Source organism: Patagioenas fasciata, chromosome 1, assembly GCF_037038585.1.
Source record: "Patagioenas fasciata isolate bPatFas1 chromosome 1, bPatFas1.hap1, whole genome shotgun sequence".
NCBI classification, from domain to species: domain Eukaryota; kingdom Metazoa; phylum Chordata; class Aves; order Columbiformes; family Columbidae; genus Patagioenas; species Patagioenas fasciata.
Window position 1 is genome coordinate 182,915,821 of NC_092520.1, and position 22,733 is coordinate 182,938,553.

The 22,733-nt window shown below is 38.3% G+C and overlaps 1 protein-coding gene across 2 annotated transcripts in view; it reads left to right on the top strand.

The window, feature by feature from the left end:
* NELL2 (neural EGFL like 2) overlaps nucleotides 1–22,733 on the top strand; it is a 156,047-nt gene that overhangs the window by 122,357 nt on the left and 10,957 nt on the right. For both annotated transcript variants that reach the window (XM_065857926.2, XM_065857932.2), the window contains exon 16: nucleotides 15,667–15,807. In XM_065857926.2, coding sequence (XP_065713998.1) covers nucleotides 15,667–15,807 — 141 coding nt within the window. The remainder of the gene's footprint in view (nucleotides 1–15,666; nucleotides 15,808–22,733) is intronic.

The window sequence follows — 22,733 nt, forward strand, 5'->3', positions numbered from 1 at the left end:
TTAAACAATCCATAGCAAACTGCTGAAAATAAACCAGCACACAAAGCTGTTACCTTTGAAAGAAACACTTGAGGAAGAGTTTAACTTAAAGATCCTACATTCGTTCAGCCATACATTATTACTAACAATTTGCTTAATTAAATGTGTAACTGAATTTATGGAAAAAATGGTGAACATCATGTGTGTGTGATCATCCTCTCTTATCTCATCTCTTATCAGAAATAGCCATATCCAAGGAAAATTTGGCTCTTCTCTGTCTTTTTTTCCCACATATGGAAAGCTCAACAAAAATACCATAAGTGTTGGAAGTAGTTCATGGTGAAGGAAAAAAATATTGATATTGCTAAAAAAAGTTTTGCAACTTTGTGCTTAACATTTGTAGTTCAAAATACTGAAATACAACTCAGACAAGTGATTTGGGTAAATGATTATTATAGATCAGATCTCTTTAGATTTTTGTGCCACTTTCCATAGAAGCTAAATAATTAACATGCATGACTGTTGCTCTTTTCAGCAAATCCAAATTAATTTGTTCATGTGCACTGACCATAATAATAGCAGGCTTCAGATTATTGAAGACTGTTATTATTCCTGTTCCAAAGGAAGCTTGTGAAAATCTTTTAATTCTGATACCCCAGTTATTAGGAAAATAAATTCACTTGTATTGGAATATAAGGCTTTGTCAAAGTAACCAGAAAGCTTGTTAACTTTGCTGATTTTGCAAAAATGAAGTGTTTTAGTACTCCTAGCATAACAAGAGAACGGCTTCCATTTAAGCCCTTGATCCATTCTGTTCAGCTAAAACAACCACAATCAGCTTTTGGCCAGGTAGGTTCTGGAGCTAAAGCTGTGACACAAATGGCATTTAAAGTCCACAGAGCTTTGAACCAATTCTGAAAGAACTGGAATTACTTTTGACAGAACTCTTAAAAAATCTTGGCCCCAGTCTAATGAAAACTCTCTGTAAGGTATGAAATTATTACAGTCAGAACTTTCCCAACAACTCAGGAATCTGTCATTTGCTCAACTTGATTTTTACAGTGAAAATTTAAATTACTGATAGATGGATTTGGGTTTACAACAATATTATTAAAAGGCTGAAATTTGTGGTACAAGTATGCAAGGTTCTGCACAAACCTAGAGTAATAGGAGTGCCCTCCAACAACTAATAGTCTAACCAGGGGAAGATGATTGCGTGCTGGGATAAATGACTATAACATGCAGACTCCTTGAGCAGAGAGCATATCGGGGTTAATCATTTTATGGTCTGAAATCCTTAAAGGATTGCTGGGCTTTTGAATGACGGAGGAAGCAAAAGAAGGGAGCAAGAGGAAAGTGGTGGAGTGAACATGAGGGCAGCACAGGCATGGACTGTCCAGAACCATAGCTGTAGGAAGAAGCGGTGCCTCCCATAATTACTTAGTTTTTGTAGCCCACCTGACTTGCTTTGATTCTGGTTTCCTGAGAAGTCAGGTTTCCTTTTTTGGGGAGTCTCCTAAGTTTGAGACTTAGAAATTAAAGGATACTTTTGGTAGGAAATATTTCATTTACATTGAAGGACTGACTTCAATTCACAGAAATAGAAAATATTGAGTTAGTCTATAGAGCCTGGATAAAATTTTGAGAAACTAAGAGTACTTCAGCATGGTATGCAGTCTAAAACATTTTAGTAGATCCCAGTGTGTAGTGAATGGAGAATTTATCATATTCTGAAAGTCAGGCCTTCTAGAGTCACTCAAGTCTGGTATTTCAACTTTAGTAATTTCCAAAGTTCATAGGCTATTAAAATCTTTTCCATTGGTGCAAGCGAAAAAAAAAAAAAAAAAATCACACAAGACAAAACCCAAAGAAGCCAAATAGTGGCTTGCAAGCAGTTGAGGTAGTGCCTACATGCGGGGCAGTGTGCTGCTGCAACCCTGCAACTGTGCCGTGGCTGTGGTTGCAGGTCCCTGGGTGACCCCTGGCCCCAGGTCTGGGAGGAGGTGAGTGGCGAGAGATGCTGGAGCCGACATGCTCAACTTCTCACTGAACTTAGCTACATGCACACCCCAATCCAAAGGTGTCACTGCCATTCGTCCTCCTTGAGTCCTGCCAAGCGCTCCCCATTTCCTTGGCAAGCCTCCTGGCTTCCTGCCCTGTGGAAATTTTGGTATGTGGCATGTTGGGTTGTTAAGTTGGGCCTTTTCCAGCCATAGCTCAAATGTAGATGTAGACACAGCGTTCTCAGTTAAACTGGTTTAACTCAAACTTTTAACAGTAAAAATCTGTGTGTACTTTATATTCTCAGGAGCTGAGTCTCTGAAATGCAAACGCTTCTGAATTACTATGTACACCTGCATTCAATTAATACTTTCTGTGGTTTCCATTTCAGCAGAAAGAGACAGGACCCAGTTGCTAAAAATAATATAATGATTTTGCTGAGGATGCTGAAACATCTTGCTTTATAACTTGCATCTTTGCTATGTAGTCACTACCCAGCTTGCACATGCTGGGTAAAGAGTGGTCTGCAATATGGTCTTGGCCTTCTCCAAGATGACGATTTTGAATATCAATTACTGATTTCAAAGGCAAGAACAGTGTTGTTTGTGCTAGCCTTGGTTTATTGAGGTAATGCATATAACCAGCGTGTGTGGTGACACCGCATCTTACTCTGCATTATTCCATTTTAAATGCTGTATTACTGTAGGAAAAACAGACAGTAGCACCATGGACAAAATTGTGGGAAGCATCTTATAATATCAACTTCTTTGTCTTCTTTAAACACAACAGCTAATTCTTATAAAGACTAGTACATCGCTATGATAGTTTTTCAATACATTGTTGCAGAAATTTAATAATAAATTCTGAAATGCATACTTTGTGTTTTGTCATCCTATCACTGAACTACAATTACGCAATGTGAAACAAGCATCTTCACATAAAAGTTTTTTGGTGACTTGAGAAGAAGACAGCAGGAAGTTACTATATGAGTTATTTCTTTACAAAGCCATTCCAGCATATCAGTCATCTGACTGACAACATTTCTGAGTCCTTTCAGGACTTGGAAAGTGTTTGTTTTGTTGAGTTTTTTTTTTTTTTGGCCTGCCTCAATTTCAGACATATAGTTTTTGAGAACAGTAATTTTAGGAATTTGGACCTCTCTGCTACTTACGGGCTTCTACATTGTTTTGTTTGGTTACTATAACTTTCTGATGTACTGCTTAGTACACATATATATATATTGTATCTAGTTCTGACTGGTGATTAATAGGGAGAAATATCCTCAGTAACAGCGGGTGATGGTTCCAGACAGACAGACCTAATTCGTATTGTCAAATCTGAAATTCGTAGAAAGTATTTGAATAATCTTGTTTGACTGCTCTAGAGCAGACAGTGCAAAGTAACTTTTTGTTCCTATATTTTTCTTGCTGCACTCCTGTGATATGCTTTACATAAAATCATGAGGTTAGGAATTGTGGGAAAATAACAGAAGATTAGCGAGGAGGATTGTAAATGCACTGAAGTGACTTGCAGCTGGGCTGTAGAAAAACACATATTTGGTACTAGTTGTTTAGCCTTGTGTGTTGGACAAGTAGAACATCTGTGTTTAGAAAACATAAGCCTCTGATAGACTTAGAGGCACCTTATTGAACATGCTTGAGGTTCCTGCCCTGGTCCCTTCCAATCTCAAACATACTGGGATTCTGCTGTAGGAAAGATCAAAGCCTGATGGTAAACTGAGGCTGTGTGAATCCTTGAAATATAGGCAAAACCAGCAGATTTGGTGATTCTCTAGCATGGAGCAAGCTCTGCAGTGCCTGTGTCCCTGCTTGTGTGCCTCTGCTCAGGTGTTGCTCAGGGGATCCCCTGGTTGGCGAGGTAATGAAAATAAATTTACTCTGCATTTCATCCATGCTTGTGTGGTTGTTCCTGCAACCTGCCTGTGCCCTCACACAGGAGCCATCATCTTCACAACTTCTGTTCTAATCAGGAGTTTTGTTCATATGATACATCTGGTGAAACGGAGGAGGCAAAGAAAGCAAGCACATTATGGTCTTGGTAATTGTGCATTTTCAGCTCCCTGAAACTGAGCAGGGCGAGGGGGGATTTTTTCCATATCTCACAGCTTGAAGCTGTATTGGTATTTCTGCAAAGCTGGTGCTGAAAGTCCTCTAGAGATCTGCTGATGAAATGGTTTATTTTCTTTAGTTATGGCCTTCTATAGTCATCCAAGGTCTCTTATTAAAAGTACAGAGTATTATCTTCTTGAACTGTCTTCCAGTAATTCAAAATCAATTACGCTTTTTTTTTTTTTTCCCCCATACTCCTCATCTGTTTTGGTTTCTTGGCAAACCTGATAAAATAACTGTTTTCCTAACTGATCTCCTTCTCATGGTTTCATCTCACCAAACTGAGGCCTTCTATTCAGCTGTATAAATTTATGCAGTTCTCTTGGCATACAGGTCTATGTGTTTTTAATGAACTGCCTTTGCATATGATCCAGGTGCTTTTGTTTCTTTCTGTTAAGGAACAATAACAACAAATTGTAATAAGTCATTCTAAAATGTGCATTTATACTTCTGTAAAAATAACTCTTTGCCATTGATAGCCAAGACCATTTTGATATCTCTGACCAACTCTAAGAAAAGCAAGGATCACGAAGCATGCTGTTGTCGTGCTCTCCTTTTAATATATTTCTGAAGTCAGGCCTTGGGTAAGCAGGAATACTATTAAGTTGGAGTCTAGCTGAAGGAAATATAACATGCAGTGCTTTCATGGCTTTATCCATAGATAATCTGCCTCCCCTACAACTAATTAGTGTTCTAGGTGAATAGCTGTCCAGTCCAACATGCGTAAAAATTAAACAAGTTTCTACTAGCTCTTATACCTTTAGAAGTGATAGGTGTATCATGGTTTGGAAAAATTCAAGATAGGGTTGATTTCAAAAAAGGATCTCAAGTGTGATGCATACTTCTAAGCTATTTAAATGAGTTCATGAAAAAGATGTTGACTTTGCCTAGGTATAAAGTCACTGCAAAGCATTTCATATATTACATCTTAAGGAATGCTGAGCACTGAAGAGGTAAATACTGCAATCTCCACTTTTTTAATTGGGCTTCAGTTGCTCTCACGAACATAGGCAGACAGACAAGAGCAAACACTGGCAGAGACTAAGTAGAATCGAAGGTTTTAACTCTCTCCTGAGTGTGCTTCTCTTCTAACTGGCATACGTGGAATGCATGATGCAGTAGTTGTCTAGATTGTGAACTCTGTTTGAAAACCAAACCAAACCACAAGACTTAAATTACTATCAGTGAGTGTCCTTGTGACTTCTGTGATTTGTCTGTGCTACCAAGGGAGTAGCACAGGCAAGGGAGTAAAGGCACAGAGTGCAGCTTTTACCTCTACAGCTCAATGTTCTTCCTCTCATCTCGCTCCAAAACACCTTGGTGTCTTCTGTACTTCTTGTTCCCTGGCATGTTACTGTTCCCCAAACCATGCTTTGGCATCATCACATGTGGTACTTACTGAATCAATGCTGTTGCTTAAAATTCTTTACCCAGAGTTGATTATGTACAAAGAAAGATATCTGGTGGAAACACTTTCTCCCCATTTTACAGATATAGAAATTAATACACTTGGGGAAAGCTGCGTAGATGACAAGGTTTGCATAAGAAGGCAGTGGCAAACGTCCAGATAAGATACAGGTCATCTAATTTCTGCTTCCCTTGCTCCTCTGTTCAAATATGTCAATATCTGAGAGAAGACATGGTGAAGTTTCTATAATTTTTTTTTTTTTTTCTGAGTGTCAAGTGTAGCCAGTTCCTAAAACCTAAGAAAATACTTTTGACTTCCAAAAAGGACATATTCTAGAATTGCTAGCTTATTAAATTGCAGGAAAAGGTTTAAAAGTTGTCTATAAGAGTAAGCAAATGAGATCTGCAGTGAGGCAGGAGGAAAGACGGGGTTCTGCACATAAGATGATTTTTGCTTGGCTGCAGTGTCTGGAAGGGAGGTCACCCTAATCCCTGTTATCACCTGAATCTTTCCCAGATATGAAAAATAAGCTCAAAAATGAGCAGTGAGCCAGAGGCTGGTGACTTTAGAAGCTTGGGAAGTTTTACTGTGCTTTCCATTTTTACTTATATTTATTCACAAAGGAAATCTTTGACAGAAATTAAGTAAAAAATGCTCATATTGAGTTTGATGAGCATTCTGGATTTTGGCATGAACCCTACCTACCTCACATTTTCTGTTTTGTAGATTAAAGCGCTTTGCTGCTTCAACCTTCTGTATCTTTTTCTCCCTTCATTTTCTTTGCCTGACACAGTTTCTTGGGTGCATATTCTTTCTTTCCTCTCTCAGAACCCATGTCAGTTTTAAATAACTTTAAAATCACTTTATCTCTGCTAGAGAGCCAAATACTGGTACTTATCTTTTTATATTTTCTGTAACTTGTTGCAACACTACAATCCTACATATAGCAGCTTAAAAAAAAAAAAAAAAGAAGCAACAACAAACTAAAAAGAAAAAACATAGAGGGTGCTAGAAAAGAGATTTGAGAAGAAAGGATTTTTTGTTGTTTGTTAAAGACATCAAAATGCATCCAATATTTAGCTGTTATTTACTATGAGAAAGAACCTCCTTTACTAAACATGAAAACTAAAATTTCGATTAGCTTCTTAAAATACAGTGAGCTATAAATAGGATGTGAATAGTGCAGCTGGGCAGCATTATAATAGAATTTCCTTCTGTTACATACAGGAGATAGGGATGACCTTCATCACTCACTGTAAGCTCTCTCTTCCGTGAATTACGAGCCATTCAACTATTAGTGGAATTAAAATCTATAACACTGCCAATCATTGCCCTGTATCCCTATGGAGCCCTTCGTCTAGCTGTCAGCAGGAGGGAGTCTGCAGTCTCTGCAGATATATGCCAGCGATATGTTTATAGCCCAAGCGAAGGAATAGTGTGGGTTTTTTTTTCCTTTTCTGTGCTTCAGCAATTTTATATAATCACCACATGATTTTACACTTCAGGAACAACAATGTAAATTAATGGCCACTGGTTTATGGACTGAGAGTTGTGGTAACAAGTCACTGGTAAGAAAATGTAGGTAAGAATGTTTTAAACTTAAGCACACATATAACAGGTGTGATACCCTGACCAAAGGGTAGAAGACCATAGCAGAAAACCAAGTTCAGATCATGGTGTCAAATCAATTCCTAGCCAAAACTTTGAGTTGCTTTGTGGGTTCTTTTGTTTGTTTTTCTTGAGTGGCCTTTGAACTAAATACGTGGAAATTTACTACAATTCATACCAGAGCTGACCTGAAATGACATTTTGCAAAACTTAACCCAAAGTAAGCTGAGAATGTGCCAGTTGCATCCTTGGTTGGGGTATGTAAAAGTCATAACTTATGCTTATGACTGCACTGACTCCTCACTTGAAACTCAAGATCAGTGAATCTGCGCAAATAGAGCCTTTCTTCCCACCCCTTAGAAAAAAGGTAAGAGCTGGCCAAAAGAGCCCTTCTCCTTTCAGATAAGTTATTTTTCTTTTGCTTAGCACCTGGCTACTGATACCAACAACTGACACATTTACTGATAGCACCATTGTTAGTCCTGTTCCTAAGGTGCAAGTGGAGCTGCATAACTTTCGAACGCTGGTACATATCTGCAATAGGTTTGTCAGTGTATTTCAAGGTCTAAAAGTGCTTTTGCTATCTTGAAGAAAATAATTACTTTTCTTTATCAAGATAGGGCTAATGAGGAAACAGAAGCATGTGTTACAGTTAAGATGAGGTGCTGTACTGAGAATGATGGACGAAGTGAGAGCAAAACCACATTTTTGTCAACAACTAGAAATAGAGGCCCAGTTCCTCTCAATTACTCTTTCTAATGGGGATTGACACAATTGGTTTCACAGAAACTTGTTGAAAAATATATTCTTCTTTTTTACAATGTTCATGGATGCACCTAGTTCATCATGGCTAATCAGGTGTTCTGAATTATGATTTTCAATTGTTACAAATGTCACCTCCTTTGGTGATATTGGATATGTAATGAGAGACTGTCATAGTTTCAGTTTTTGGTGGGGTCTGTGATTGATCAATTTTTGACAGGAAAGAATTGTTTAACAGGGCTGCACGGTGAAGCAGTCAGTGGAAAATTTCCTTTCATAACGTTTCTGTGTAATTTTGCAGCGCCATCGCTGCCACACATGAAATAACAACATGACTGAATTTCTTTTTGCTGGCATTTAGCAGGACCTATGGGGGTGTGCAGAAATCAATGGGGGATCAGGAGCCTGGAAAATTACATACTTGAAGAATTAATGAACTATAATTCTGTATTACATCCTCAATCACATTTTTCTTCCTTTTCATTAATGGAACTAAATTAGTTTTCCATGGACAGAGCACTTTAAAAAATGCAATCATGCTCTTGCTAGGATTTAAAAAAAGAGAAAAAAGAGACTTGTTTCAACAATAGTTATTTTTTTGTGCAACATGACAATTGGAAATTTTTAGTGAAGAATGTATCTGCAGCACTGACTCAACCTGTTGAAGCAATTTTTAATGTGACATTTATAGCCCCAGCTCTAGTTTCCTGCCCTTTGAGACAGATGATGGTTTTAAGGTGATTCAGCTAGAATTTCTACTAGACATGGAAGATGTAGAGATAGAAGCAGCAACTCCAAAGGCATTCAAAGTGCGCTTTTTCTGACATGGGCCTAATTCATTGTCCAGGGGAGCAGTGAGAGGAAAGGCCATAGTCTTCACTCTTCTTTGAAGGGTGCATCTGATGTTTCTAAGGCAATATCGTCTGAGTCCTTTTGCTCATGGAATTACGTTATGTTAGGATAAAATTGTGGGTGACTCTTCTCTTAGCTGTGCCCCACAGGCCAGCTGTAATCATGATTTAAACTTGTAACTGAATCAGATGTTCGGATGCAAATGCATTTAAACTCAAGAATATTCTGTGGTTTAGTGAAAACTATGATGTGAGAACTCGTGCAGTAAAAAACATGTCCTAGTACTCATGACATGATATCATACCTTTAAAGAATTACTGGATGCTGAACAAATTATAGTGAGATTGAAACAAAATCAGGCGCCAGGACTTTTATTGAGCACGGAAGAAAGTTCCTTCTAATCAGCAGCATTAGAAGAAAGGAGGTGATCAGGCTTTACAAAACAGATTTCAAAGGCATTCTAAACAACTGATTTTGTGGCATAATTGATACATTCCTGGGTATTTCAGCAGTCTCAGCATCTGTATTCTTGGGTTTGTCCTTTTTTTTTTTTTAATTTTATTATTCCTCTCTATGATATTTGTATGCATGTGATGTATGGGAATGTAGTGGGATGGAAATCCCAAAAGATTATACTTGGTTTTGTCAACAAACTAGCTCCAGTATGTCAAACTAGTTTCAGGCTCTTATATTTCTCCACTGGGACCTGTTTTTTGCATAAGATCTCAAATGAAAGTTCTGAATGAGCAGCAAGGTCTCCTCAAGTATCATCATATTCAAATCTGCTGTCGCATGAAAACCAACATAAACACTTTTCTCTCCTTAAATGTGAGAGATGGGACTTTAGAACTTGCAGTAGATATAATGAACTGTTTTCAAAACTACTCCAGAAAATTGAATTTTGACAGCAAATACATTATGCAGTAGACTGAACATTCATTTTGTCCTACTGAATAAGGCCTTTTCTGCCTTGCATATGTATTTACTAAAATCAGATAATTGAGACATCATCTTAATCCTACTGGGTATTCTGTTATCTGAGTGTAAGTCTGAATAGCTGGGACATAATCTTTTATATCCAAGCCAGACATAACATCCTTGAAAATGTATTGACATATGCAGAGAAATATTAGAGTCTGACTGTTCCTAATGTACCGGTGGAAAAAAACATTGAAGATTTATCTTTTTAAACAGCTTCATAGTCCCCTATATCATTTCTTCATGGATCTGTTTTTGAAATTAATTTTCCTTCAGTGTTAGCTCTTCTACTCTGTGGGGCTGGGATGTGGGTGGCTTCGGAGGTTATCATTAGGCTGAAAAGGCTGTTGCCTTTGAAATAAGATCTCAAATTTAGTCTAAGTCAGTAGTGACTGAACATTATGGAAGTTGGTGGCTGCTCATTATTTTTTATAAATATATCCAGTGATAATAAACCAATTAGCACTTGGACAGATTATTATAATTAGGGGTTTCTATTAAATGGCAGTCTTAGCTGAGTGCCACACATTATACTGTCCTAGAAGAATTTGCAGGATGGAAAATAACTAAATTCTAGGTATTGACAGCTGCCAATATGTGGTTTTGTCTTCTTGACAGAAGAGGGCTACTGGGGCTTTGGTTTGTATTGACCTGGATAAAGCATTTTATGAAAGAGAGGCTTTTAGGACTGAGTTGTGCTCTCTGTCTTTATAACTTTGTACTTGATGATGACATACAGGCTTTTCTGAGAGGAGGATTTGATGATTAATATTTCAGTCTTGAAGTGAGTAAAATAAAATGGTATAAACCCCTATCCTCTTCCCCCACACCATGGTTCTTTGTTGAGTGCAGCTTGACCACATTAGAGAGCTTGGTCCTATTGCTAGATGAAAGAGCACTGCTATCTTTCAAATTGGCAATTTTATACCACTTTCAATCTTCAAAAGCTCTTATTATACAGAAATTCTCTAATAATATTCATCAGACAGCTAGCTTTCCTTTTTTTTCTTACTGTACCAGTGGATCATTTGCTAATGATCTTATTTTACTCGTCAGGGAACAGAGTTTTCTCAGTTTCCCCAAGAGCAAGGGGTGTAATAGCTGGAACTGTTGCCACAGTTCAGGAAATGAGTGATGCTGAGGTACAAAGAAGGTGATTTGGAAGAGCAAGGTCTTTTTTTTAATGTCAAGGGGAGCTTAGTATATACAGCACTTACTTTCAAAATGCTGGTGACAGTGTGTCTACTTGATTAGAGTGGGGCTCCAGTTAGGAAAAACAAAACAAAAAAAACACTGTTTTTTTTTTCCAGTTGAAAAACGAGTAACAAAATAGGGAAATAACTGGGCTGACTGATTTCAGTTTAAGAAAAATGCACAGCAGAAAACCTGAGTATTCGAAACGCAACTCATGTACAACGCAAGTGTGTAATAATCATTTACCCTGCTTTGTGGCAGTGGGGTATGTACAGTATTGCCATGAGTGCGCCATGAATTACATAGGGCAAGGAGAGTCCCCATACTCCTGGTGTTTTGTGGGCTCACAACCTTACAGGTGTTTGTGTTTTCACCAGTCACAGTGTTTCAAGAGCTGAAATCACAAATCTTCTGCCGTGCAAATGCCATAGGGTGAAGTGCAGCCAGAGCAGGAAGTGCTCAAGAGATTCAGTACAGCTGTGCAGCTGCTTTCCAGCTTGGAGTGAAGGTTATTTCCAGCAACAGTCTTGGTATTAATTTCTGTTCCAAACCCGTCCACTTGTATCAGTGGGGTGGCAGGTTTGGTATGTGCAGTTGTGCTCTTTATTGGGAAAGGAAAGAGAAAAATAGAAAAAAAATCGGGAAAATGCCACCTCCATGATAGTCAATAGGAGTTGTGTAGGAGTTCTGCCACAGATTAATTGGAGCAGGGCCAAGTTGAGACTGCTGGCCTGTCACACATATGATACTCTTATTTTCCCTCCTGATGGGAATGCGTTTGTTTGTTGTTTTTTTCTTCTTAAATGCCCTCCCTCCCCCCACCCAATATTTCCACAGCTTCTTGTAGTCAGTTAAAGGGCAGAACTTTCATACTCAGAATAAGATGTCAGTTTTATTTTTTCCTGCTCAAGAATGTAATCACCTGATATTGAAAAAAAAAATCCTTGCTTTCCTTGTACTTAAACATTCTGTTTAATTTCTTTCATAAATGGAAATACAAAGCTTGTCAGTAACTTCCTTCTATAGAGTGATATTTCATTTCTCCCGCCGTTCTAGTACAGCATCAAACAGGACTTCATTAGTGCTGTTAATGTTCCGTATAGCCCACTGATATGCCATAGCCACTGGCCAAGCAAAACTTCAATCAGTTTTTCTTCTCTTGTCAGCCCACACCTCTGACTGAGCAGCTGCAAGATGATTCATCAGAGAATGTTTCACCATAGGACAGAGACAAATTATTTCTGGCTGCTTTTCCCATACTAATAAGATAATTTCAGTTGTAGATAACTTTTGCAGCACTTCCTGAGCCATGCTATGCCCATATGAAAATAGCAATCCTTTTATCCAAATGTCAAGAAAATTTTCCGTGAAATCAGTGCTTTAGTTCTGCAAAACACATTTCTGCTTTTTTTTCTTGTTTAACAGAGTTGTGACAGTTACATTTTGTCCTATTACAGAGGAAGTCTCTGCTAGAATTGATGATCAGCGTTAACTGGGAGATTTAGAACAAAATTCTGTGCATAAGGAATACATATATGCTGAAACTCACTAGCAGTGCTGTAAAATGTCATTTGCCTAAAAAGTTAGTACTGAGGAAAATTGTTTTGGATTTCTTTTGTTTGCTGAAAAGTCATGTAAGGAGTAATAGATTATTCAGCATCAGTGCAGCAGTGGTTCCAGGCAAACAATCTGTCAAGAATAGGACATTTCTTAAAGACCGGCAGTTTGCTTCCATCCATGCTTTTTGTGAAAGGGTTTCTTACACGACCTCACTCAACTTTGCATGCAGCCATAACAAAATTAGAAGATTGTATTTCTTTTTTTATTGGCATCTGTAAAAGCACTTCATCCCAAGTAATATTTCTTGTGATCTAGGTTTGTCAGCTAGTTTGCAAATAAATACAGAAAAGCTGTTTTTGTTGTCAGTTTACCAATACTGACGTGACATTCAAGGCTTGTTTTTCCTGCATAATCAGCAAGTGAATTCATCAGAATGCATTCAGCCTGTGCCTGCAATACTGTGCTTATAAGGCTTACAGATTCACAAATAAAGTCTCCTGAAGAGGGGAACATGGGCTTTCTTTAATTCATATCTGTTACTTTGGCCTGAATAACACTCTTTTCTCCAACTCATCGCCAATAAATACATTCCGCTTTCCCAAAGAAGAAATATATGCTATTCAGTGTCTTAATGCACATTATTAAGTAGCAAGTATGAAGTTTTACATCTAGTCTGAAGAGCAGTTCTGCTCTTTCAGCCTCTGAGGAGACATGCTTCATTGATTCTCTGGGGCTTGTAGCTTTGGCCAAACCCAACAAGTTATCTTATACTGACCAGGTGATCCCAAGCGTTTAGCACGGTAGCTTACATTCTGTTCTGCCAGGCAGCATATTCCCCAGTGGTAAGGGAACTTGTAGATTGTAGCCCTTTCTTCTTTTCCTTTCCTTTTTCTCAAGTAATCTGCGAGTATCTGAGTGAATAGCAGTAGATAAGGCACAGACTGCAAACCAGCCTTTTCTCACTACAGTAACATAATTTTCATTGATCTGCCTCTGATCTCTCAAACACCTCTGAGGTCCCACTGGGTACTGGCTGCTCACAAGAAAAAGGCCAGGGTTTATACTGATTGAGAGAGAGACACATGGAGCAGCAGAAGGTGGAAAAGGTTTGGCATTTCTCAGTCCTGAAGCAGGTCTACGTGGATGATTTTCCTGGAATTCATAGTGGAGTTGAAAATTCTGTTTTAAATCAATAGAGACTTATGGCTTAATTTGTCATATACAAAGCAGCAAAAATATATACTTAGTGCCATATTCCAGCCAGAGTACTGGTAATTTTTGTTGTAATAAATACTGGTAATGTACACCAGGCATGCCCGGCCAGAGAAACTGTTGATAGAAAATCAGACTGAGACGTGATAATGAAATTTTCTAATGAAATTTCATCAGGTAACTGTAAAACTTTTAAAAACAATACACTCATTATATGGTTGTACAGTTGTTCCAGAGAAATTACAAATAAATTTTATTTAGCATGTAAATAAAATATCCCACCTACCCCCTGGCATGTAGAAGAAAAATGCAACTCAAGACTAAATGTGGGTGACTGAGCAAAACTTGACAGTATATGCAGGTGTCTCCCATGTAATCAATAATTTTCTTTCCTTCAAATATGGAACAAAGTGTTTTCAATTGATAAGAAAGCCTTTAGTTTTTTTAAGTTTATTTTTTATTAGATTTCATAAAAGACTAGAGGGAGTATATCTTTATCTATGCACACATTATTATTCCCAGAAAAGAGATTTGTGCTCTTATTGCAGCTCACAATTGTTTTTCTTAGCCAGTTTACAGTCTCTCCTGTGAAAACAGGAGATGACATAAATGGGAGCAAACAGGAACTGTGGTCAGAATTTGGCATATTTTACATATATCTCAGTGATCATATCACACCTCTCCTTCTAGTATCCTGGAGGATACTAGATCAACTGCTGAAGTACTTTTAAGAGCTTGAGTCTTGATTTGTCATTTTAGTTCTTAGTTTTAAAGATTCAACTTTTTAAAAAAGATTGAATCCCTACTGTGGCCAGAATGGCCAGTACACTGAGGGTTTATTACTCATTATTATAATTTATTAATCACTATTATTATTATTGATAATAATAATTGTATCATTATTCAAACTCATGGTTGGGGGTTTAAAGTTTTTTGTTTCTGAAGGCACTTTGCGTGTGTTGCATCTCCCTCAGTGCCAGTTCCATAGGCACCTCTCAGTTATCTTGCTGCTCAGGTAGGTGTGCTCCCTCTGGTACAGAACGCAGTGATAATGTGGTACATATGATAAGAAAGGACACATTTTTATCCCTGTTAGACTCCATAGTCCTGGTATTCTCTGACTGTTAACAACACTCACACTCCGGAACCTATTCCTTAGTACAGGTTATTGCGTAACTGAATGTGCTGGAAATGAACATGTCACAAAGTTCTCTGCACCTCTGGTGAGTCCATGAGTTCAAGTGTCTGCAGGACATGCTTAGGTGAATTTTGGATCTAGTGAGTGCATCCAGAAATCCATTCTTTGGTGAGTTTTTACTGTAAAGTCTAGTCAGAGGAAATTGTTCTTTTAACGAACACACATCCAAAAGGAATTATCAGGCGGAGGAGAATGTTTTGTATTTCATCGTTAGGGTCTCAGCATTTATTTGGAATTCCAGCTGCTCTTTTTGATGGTGAGAGAGGAGACAACAGTCAGTTATGTTGAGAGTTGGTGACACTGGTGTGAGTCAACAGGAACTCGGCAAGATAGGGAAACCCTAGTAACCTAAAATAAGTGTCACCAAGAGCATAAGCAAGGACCAGAGCGAGTATTTGTTTTGATATGCCTGCAGAAGCAATCTTTATCAGGTAGCCTGCACTGATCTAAGGGTTAACATCTTATTATTTAAACTGGGATCCAATTCCTTTCTTCATACTGTGCACAATTTATGGAGATGTCAGATTACCTATCATGTATTGTGACAAAATGAGTTGGTAAAATGTAAAGAGTAAACTGGGATTAGCAGAACCAATACTGTTAGCCAAGACCTGTTACGGAAATTACTCTAAACTTTACTGCAAATAATTATGGAAATTTAAGTGTCAGTAGTGTATATACTTCTGTGAAACCCAGAAATACCAGAGACATTGTTCTTCCGTCAGATTAATATAACGATTTCCTCTGTGTGAATTTTCACCTTTTTTGTTGTTCTTGCCAAACAGACATTGATGAATGCTCAGATGGCTTTGTTCAGTGCGACAGCCGTGCTAACTGCATTAACCTGCCTGGCTGGTACCACTGTGAATGCAGAGATGGATACCATGACAATGGGATGTTTTCACCAAGTGGAGAATCCTGTGAAGGTCAGTATCTAAAAAATGATGGGGTAATGTTACGGATCGCGTTACAGTAATGTCCAGTATCTCTGACTGTCCTGGTCAAGTATTGTCTTGGGCACTATCAATGAAAGTTAAAACTTGATCCAGAGCAATTGTAGTCTACATGAGCATCATAAACCAAAGGCAAAAGAATATAAAGGATGAATATTTCTAACATACAGTGGTGCATTAGGGGCCATTTCTATGGTTTGCTAAGATAATATGTGAAGTCAGGCATGGTGCTTAAAATGCAGTTTCTCTGGCCCCACACCTGCTTCTGTGCATAGTCCTTGCATAAGTGATTTCCCATGGGCTGATAGCATGCACTGTAATCTGTCACTCCGCAGTCATCTCTTTCTATGTCAGATTCTTTATATGTAGAAATGGGCCTCAGTCCAGACGTCACTTCCTCCACTTCGTTCCTTGTACACTGAAATAGACTGTGATGAAAATATTTCCCATTGCAAAGAATTATTATGTGGCCCTGAGACCCTTACCCACATTTAGGTTAATACTGTGGTACTTCACCTGTGCATAGGCTAACTGCTTGTATAAGACTGCGGTTTGAAGAACAACCTTACAAACTGGTAAGCTTGGTGCACTTAGGGCTGGGATAAGGTACAGGGGGCCAGAGAGTAACAGGAGACAAGGACATGGGAAGGTTTTCTTTTTTTATGAATGATAGAAACAACAGATTAGTACGAGTGCAGTTATTTTCAGATGCAGATCTCTTAGTATGAAATGTTATTCAGCTCTTAAGATACAGCATGCTGCTGCTTTTAAATAAGACAACAAACCAGTCTTTTTTGCCATGGACTACTTAGGGCAAAATTAGGAGTCTTTCTCCCTTCTGTCTCTGAGTGCTGAAATATTCAGTGTTCACACAGTGCAAGCTTTCCTGCCTGGCTGTTTAAACTCACATTGGTGGGCTGTATCAGTCCCAAAGGGGAGGAATTGAATTAGTTTCACTAAGGCAGATACACAGACAGTTCTCCAGGAGAGAGAATGACCTTTTCAGTATCCCCATCATCAATACTTTATTTCAACACATTTTCACCACAGCTGAAAGCCTGTATTCCCAGGAGGAATCAGCAATTTGAGTCAGCCACTGCTTTCATAAGTCAACTTTCTTTGTCAAGAACTGACTGAATGTCAGTGTTAGCTGGCCAGGTGTTAGTACAAGAAGGTGCAAAGAAGAAGTTGTGATCCCTCTGATTATAATGTTGCTCTTCTGTCACTGGCAGCACAGGTAATACTCTAGCCAGGCACTTGTGGAAATATACTCTATACCACGTTTTATCTTCAGTGTCAATATAACATTTGTCTCATGGGTTGAAGATAGTGATTTGACACATGCTATCTCAAAAGATACAAAGTGACTCTGTTAAAACGTGTGCAAACAAGCAACAATTAAGCAGCAATTTCTGAACAAATGAAAAGCCAAGGAAAAAGAAATATGGGGAGTGCTGCATGTGTGCAGAAGTGGCCATTATTGGAATGTTTTGACCTTTTCTAAAAAGCACCAGCAGCTCTTTATTAAACATACACAGAGTATAACAAGTAATTAGAATTAAATTACAGATGCAAGGAAACTATCTTCATTGCTGATAACCCTAATCACTAACAGTGAAACACTTTCAGTTTGATTGATTACAGCTCTGAATTTTGGAATACTTAGCAACTTGAGATGGGGAGGAAGTTTAGATATTTTGTTAGTCTTACTGCATGAATTTTTATTGTCTCAGACAGAAAATAAAACCTGAAAAGGGTATGAAGCAACAGGCTAAACTCCATTGCAGTATGGAAAGTTGAACTTCCAGTAGCAGAGCACAGTAGTGCAAAAGCAATTTATTTCTCTGCTGTCAGATCTTTCCACTGTGAGAGATTCCCCTACTGGGTTTAAAGACATAAGAAAATGGATTTCTTTTGTCACTTCTTGAGTATTCCCTATTTAGGGGTGATTAGATTAAGCTGTTGCTGGATGGTCTTTTAGACACGGATTGCAAGAGGGGAACAGCTTCCAGGCTGTACTAATCTCAGATTTCAAATCTCAGTTCTCCACTTCCCACCTGCAACTGTATGAACTTCTTGCTGCATCCAGGACCATCCGGAGCTTTCTGGCTTGTGCAACTGCTACAACTTGCAGAGCTGTAGAAAGAACAGTGCTGAATTACACCAAAGAGAAAATAGGCCTGCCTTGATTTCTTTCTTAGGGAAATGAAGAATTTAAACCTCATGAGGATTAGGAAATGTTCTTCAAGGGCTTGTCTGTCTTTACTTTCTAAGACTACTGGTTCGAAGTAATGTTCGTGTGGCATGCATAAACAGTCTTGTCTTTGACTTGTCTTTTGAAAACTTCAGTTGCTTTAAAGAAAGTTACCTCTTTTAGTGGAGAAAGCCTTTAAAAACCAAGGAAGGGTGGATTCAAATATTTTCTTTCTTGGTTGTTCTGTTATCTACCTCAAATCTGAGTCTGCCTGTGCCCCTGGACATGTACTAGTAGTACTACAGAAACCATTTCTGTGATCAGTGTCAGTCTGCAAATTGCTTCGTTCAGCAAAAGCTTCTGTTTTAAAGATTTAGGTGGAGACATCTCCGTTAAGATCACAGAAACACAGAAGCATTTCACAGAGTCGTAGAGTGGTTTGGGTTAAAAGGGGCCTTAAAAATCATTTAGTTCCAAATCCCCAGCCATGGACAGGGACACCTTCCACCAGACCCAAGTCTTGCTTAAAGCCCCATCCAGCCTGGCCTTGAACACTTCCAGAGATGCAGCATGTGCAGCTTCTCTGAGCAACCTGTTCAGTGCCTCACCGTCCTCATAATGAAGAATTGCTTCCATATATCTAATCTAAATCTACCCTCTTTCAGTTTAAAGCCATTACCCCTTGTCCTGTCACTGCATGCCCTTGTAAAACATCCCTCTTTAGCTTTCTTGTAGGTCCCCTTTATGTATTGGAAAGGTGCTGTTGCATTAAAAGCCTTATCTTAACAGATTACCAAAACTGCATTACCCATTTTGCAGGAAATGGTCCCATTAAGACATCGTATTAAACATTCCAAGCTAGGGGTGGACTCCTTGGTAGCACTGGACTTTGTTAGTGCTTGATAATGAAATAATAGTCGCTGAATTCCCTGTTTTACACATATATTGACCTTGGCTGCTGCTGCTGCTTTGACATGACTGAGAATATGGAGTATTTTGACTAATGCACTTGAACACAGGAATTTATAATCCCATTTTATTATACCTACAGGCAGTGGAAGACCACAATTTCCTGTGCTATTAGTTTTGCTTCACATTATACTCCTGAGTAGACCTGTGGTCTCTATAACAATTACTGAAAGAAATTATGGGAAATGCAGCTGTAGGGCTTCAACCTTTTACCAGCACTTGCTGCTTTTCCCTTGGAAATAGAATTCTGTTATGCATCATCTTATTTCCAGAAAAGTGGTTAAAGATCAGCCACTTATTCTTTGAGAACTGCATGGCTTTGGGAAGTCTTAGATTTTATATATATGTAAATATAGCATTTGGCATGGTATATTAGCTGCTCCCGTACAGCTTTTATTTATAGTTTCTTTACACAGTCTTATCAGTACTCTGAAGGTTGTTTCTCATGTACCATTTCATAAAAGAGAGGTAGGCTAAGATAGCAGATATTGCAGCCTCAAGCTTCCTTGCATTAAAAAACTGGAACCACTGAGAACAAAATCCTGAAATAAGAAAGTTCAGGCCAGTTAATATTTGCTCTGCAGTTCTGTGTCAGGTCCTGATTCCTTTGAGTTTGTCCCCTGCAATGTCTAAAAGCTTCTAAAATCAGTTCAAGAGAGAGGCTGTATTGGTTTGTACCAGAATAGTGCAGGTTATACCTCATGAGCTGTTGGACATTTTGCATACTTACATGTCCAAAGAAGAGCTCACCTAATTAAGGCAGCATCTTAGGACTTACCAAGAGTATCTGGCAGGTAACAGCTATTGTTGATACAGAATATGAGATCAGCATACCTTCACTCTCAGCAGGTACCACATTCTTTGAATGAGACAGTTGCAAATGAAAGGGTTGGAAAACATCAATCCAGAATGCCCAATTCAAAAAGGATCCTTTTGACTGCAAGGGTTTATTTGAATGTGTATGTTCTGAAATGTCTTGTTCTGTGCTGCTTCTACCATCCTGCTTGCAAAAGTAGAATCACTTCCTTCTCTGTGTGATAGAGCACAATCTACTTGAACAATCAAGGATAATGAGGGATGGAGGCATATTACAAGCCTAAGGATGCTCTCCAGCCTTACTGAATTGACAAAATCCAAAATGGTCACTTCAGCATCCATGTATCTGAATCTGGGGGGCAGAGGAATTTCTGACTGTCAGGATCTCACAGTACATCCAGTATTTTAACTAGTACATGAAATTTCTGGTAGTTGAAAAACTACTGTCAGTTTGGAGTCCTACTCTTAGGTCTGTCTACAGTGCTGGTAATGTTTAACAGCAGCTTTGTTATTGATAGCACTTAAGGAGACAGGAAATAAAGAATCACTCCTCTTCAGCAGGGAATCTAACCAACACTCACGAAGCTCCATCGAAATCCTTTCACCTTTTTTCATGAGCTTAAAAGGTCAACAAATAAAACCATAAAGTGACTTTTTTTCCATCCATCCCAAACAGAGCTATAGGCATTAAGGCCTCATTGCTAAGTTTGGGAATGCAACATAAACATCACCAGAGAGACGGCAGATATGGAGACACATTACTATTAAATATTCTGGAGTGTGGGCAGAATACAAAATTGTGAGAGATTCTCATATTTTATAAAAGGACTAATAAAACAGAAACTCAGCAACTACATTTTATAAAACAGTAGTTTGAACGCATTTACTGTATCAGGAAACAACTTTTCTGTGAAGCTGGTGTTAGTGGTGTCTGAAGTCTCATCTCTTTATCTTCCACATCTGCTAAGCACTCTGACAGCTGGCTTGCATGAAGTCACGAATAAATTATTCACAATTCACTTGCGCTTTGAAGAATTACTACATCAGTCAATAGATTTACTTGGGACAGAAAACAGAAACCAAACTTTCTGCTCAGAAGACCTTGGGCTCCCTACCAAGTGCACTCCTTCCTGTTTTGCCTTAGGCAAAAAATATTTAGGTGTTCTCATGTTGTCACCTTGCTGAGCTAATGCTACTCCTCAGAGCTAAAGTATCTGAGAAACATCCATTGCTTCAGAGCAAAGGAACTGTCTACCCTACCAAGCTATCTCTTCCAACAGCATATTTCTCAATGATAGAGATATTAATCTTTTATTTTTTTACATAGATGTCACTTTAACTGATATCAGAATGATTCTGTTAGGAAGCCACGTCCAGAACAGTCTTTTTTTGGCTTGATGTGGACATCCTGCATATAAATCTAGGTAGCTCATCAGAGGAGGGAACGTTGCAACTTTCCATCAGATGTATCAGAATGTATCTCTGGGCCCTATGTCGCTACTTAGCAAGGTGTACATAGGTTATTTTCTAATTATGCCTTGTTCATGTTCCTTGTGAATGTATTGCTAGTTTTCACATCTGTTGTTGTCAATATTGAATTTGTGCTTTTTGCCCAAAATATTAATGAGCTGTCATTATTTAGAGCCATCCACAGTAGCTCCAAGGTCTCTTTCTAGAATACATTTAAAAGACTGATTTATTGTTGAATGGGTATTTACCGATGCACCTCACAATCAATCTCATCTGACATATTATTGTTTACTCAGTATCGTGAAATACTTCTATATTTCACTGTCAGTTTTTTGGTTTTAATATTTTCTTACCAACAGCCCTTTTCGTCTCACTTTTGATCCATTCCTCCAGGTGACTAAGCATAGTGGGCAGCCCATGTTCTGGCACAGATTCTTGGGGAACTTCCCTGGGACAGCTTACCATTGTGACAGCCTCACCATTTAGTCTTGCCTTTTATTTCTTACTAATTAACTTGTTATTAATATGTGAGTCAATGGCTTCTTTCATTCCATGGCACACAGTTCCTTTAAGAGCATGTATTATGTAAAGGAGTTCATGAAGTTTTCAAATGAAAATAGTACATTATATTAAATGTTCCCCCATTTAAAATATTTCTCCTTAGTATAGTATATGTTTTCTCTGAATCTATAATATAGTATCTTTAAGCAAACTTTCTTCTGTCTGAAAACATGTGATCCTTTTGGCCACTAGTTTTAATTAATTTTAAAAAGTTCATCATTTTTACATAGTTGTCCCTTTGAAAATAAATAAAAAAAAATCACTACCAGGGAGATTTTTTGCAGCCTTTTAAATTCATTGAAAGATATTTGACTTGCATACATTGTGGTCAGTTTTGGTTCCCAGTATGGAGTAGTTGCTTAGTAGAGACATTTTGAATCAGGGCCTGCACACTGCTCAGGGCCAAGTCATAAGGTGCCTTTTCCTTTTGGAATTCTTTGACTCTGTTCCAAGAAATTGATGGTACTCCATGGTACTCCTTTGTCATTGCAACATTAACTTGTACCCACGGATGATGGTGAGAAAAGAAAAATCCTTAGAAGTGTGCCAGATCAAAGCTACTGTAATTTTTAATGTAGGTTAGGTAAGTAAGGACTGGTCCTCAATTTTGCACTAGATAACCAACTACATTCTGTTTCTGGTTTTTACTAAGGCAAACCTCCAAGTCTTTTGAGACTTAAATGTCCTAATGTCACTACGTTCAAGCTTCATGATTCCTAAAGAATGTGTTGTGAAAAGCCTGAAGTGATTTTTTTTTTTTTAAACAAAAGTGAAACACAACAATATGAGAGCAATATAACATGCCTCTGTGGCTGCATATACTGGAAATACACAACTTGTAATCCTCCCCTCTCCCTTTTTCAGACACAAAATATGCAGAGGCCAGCAT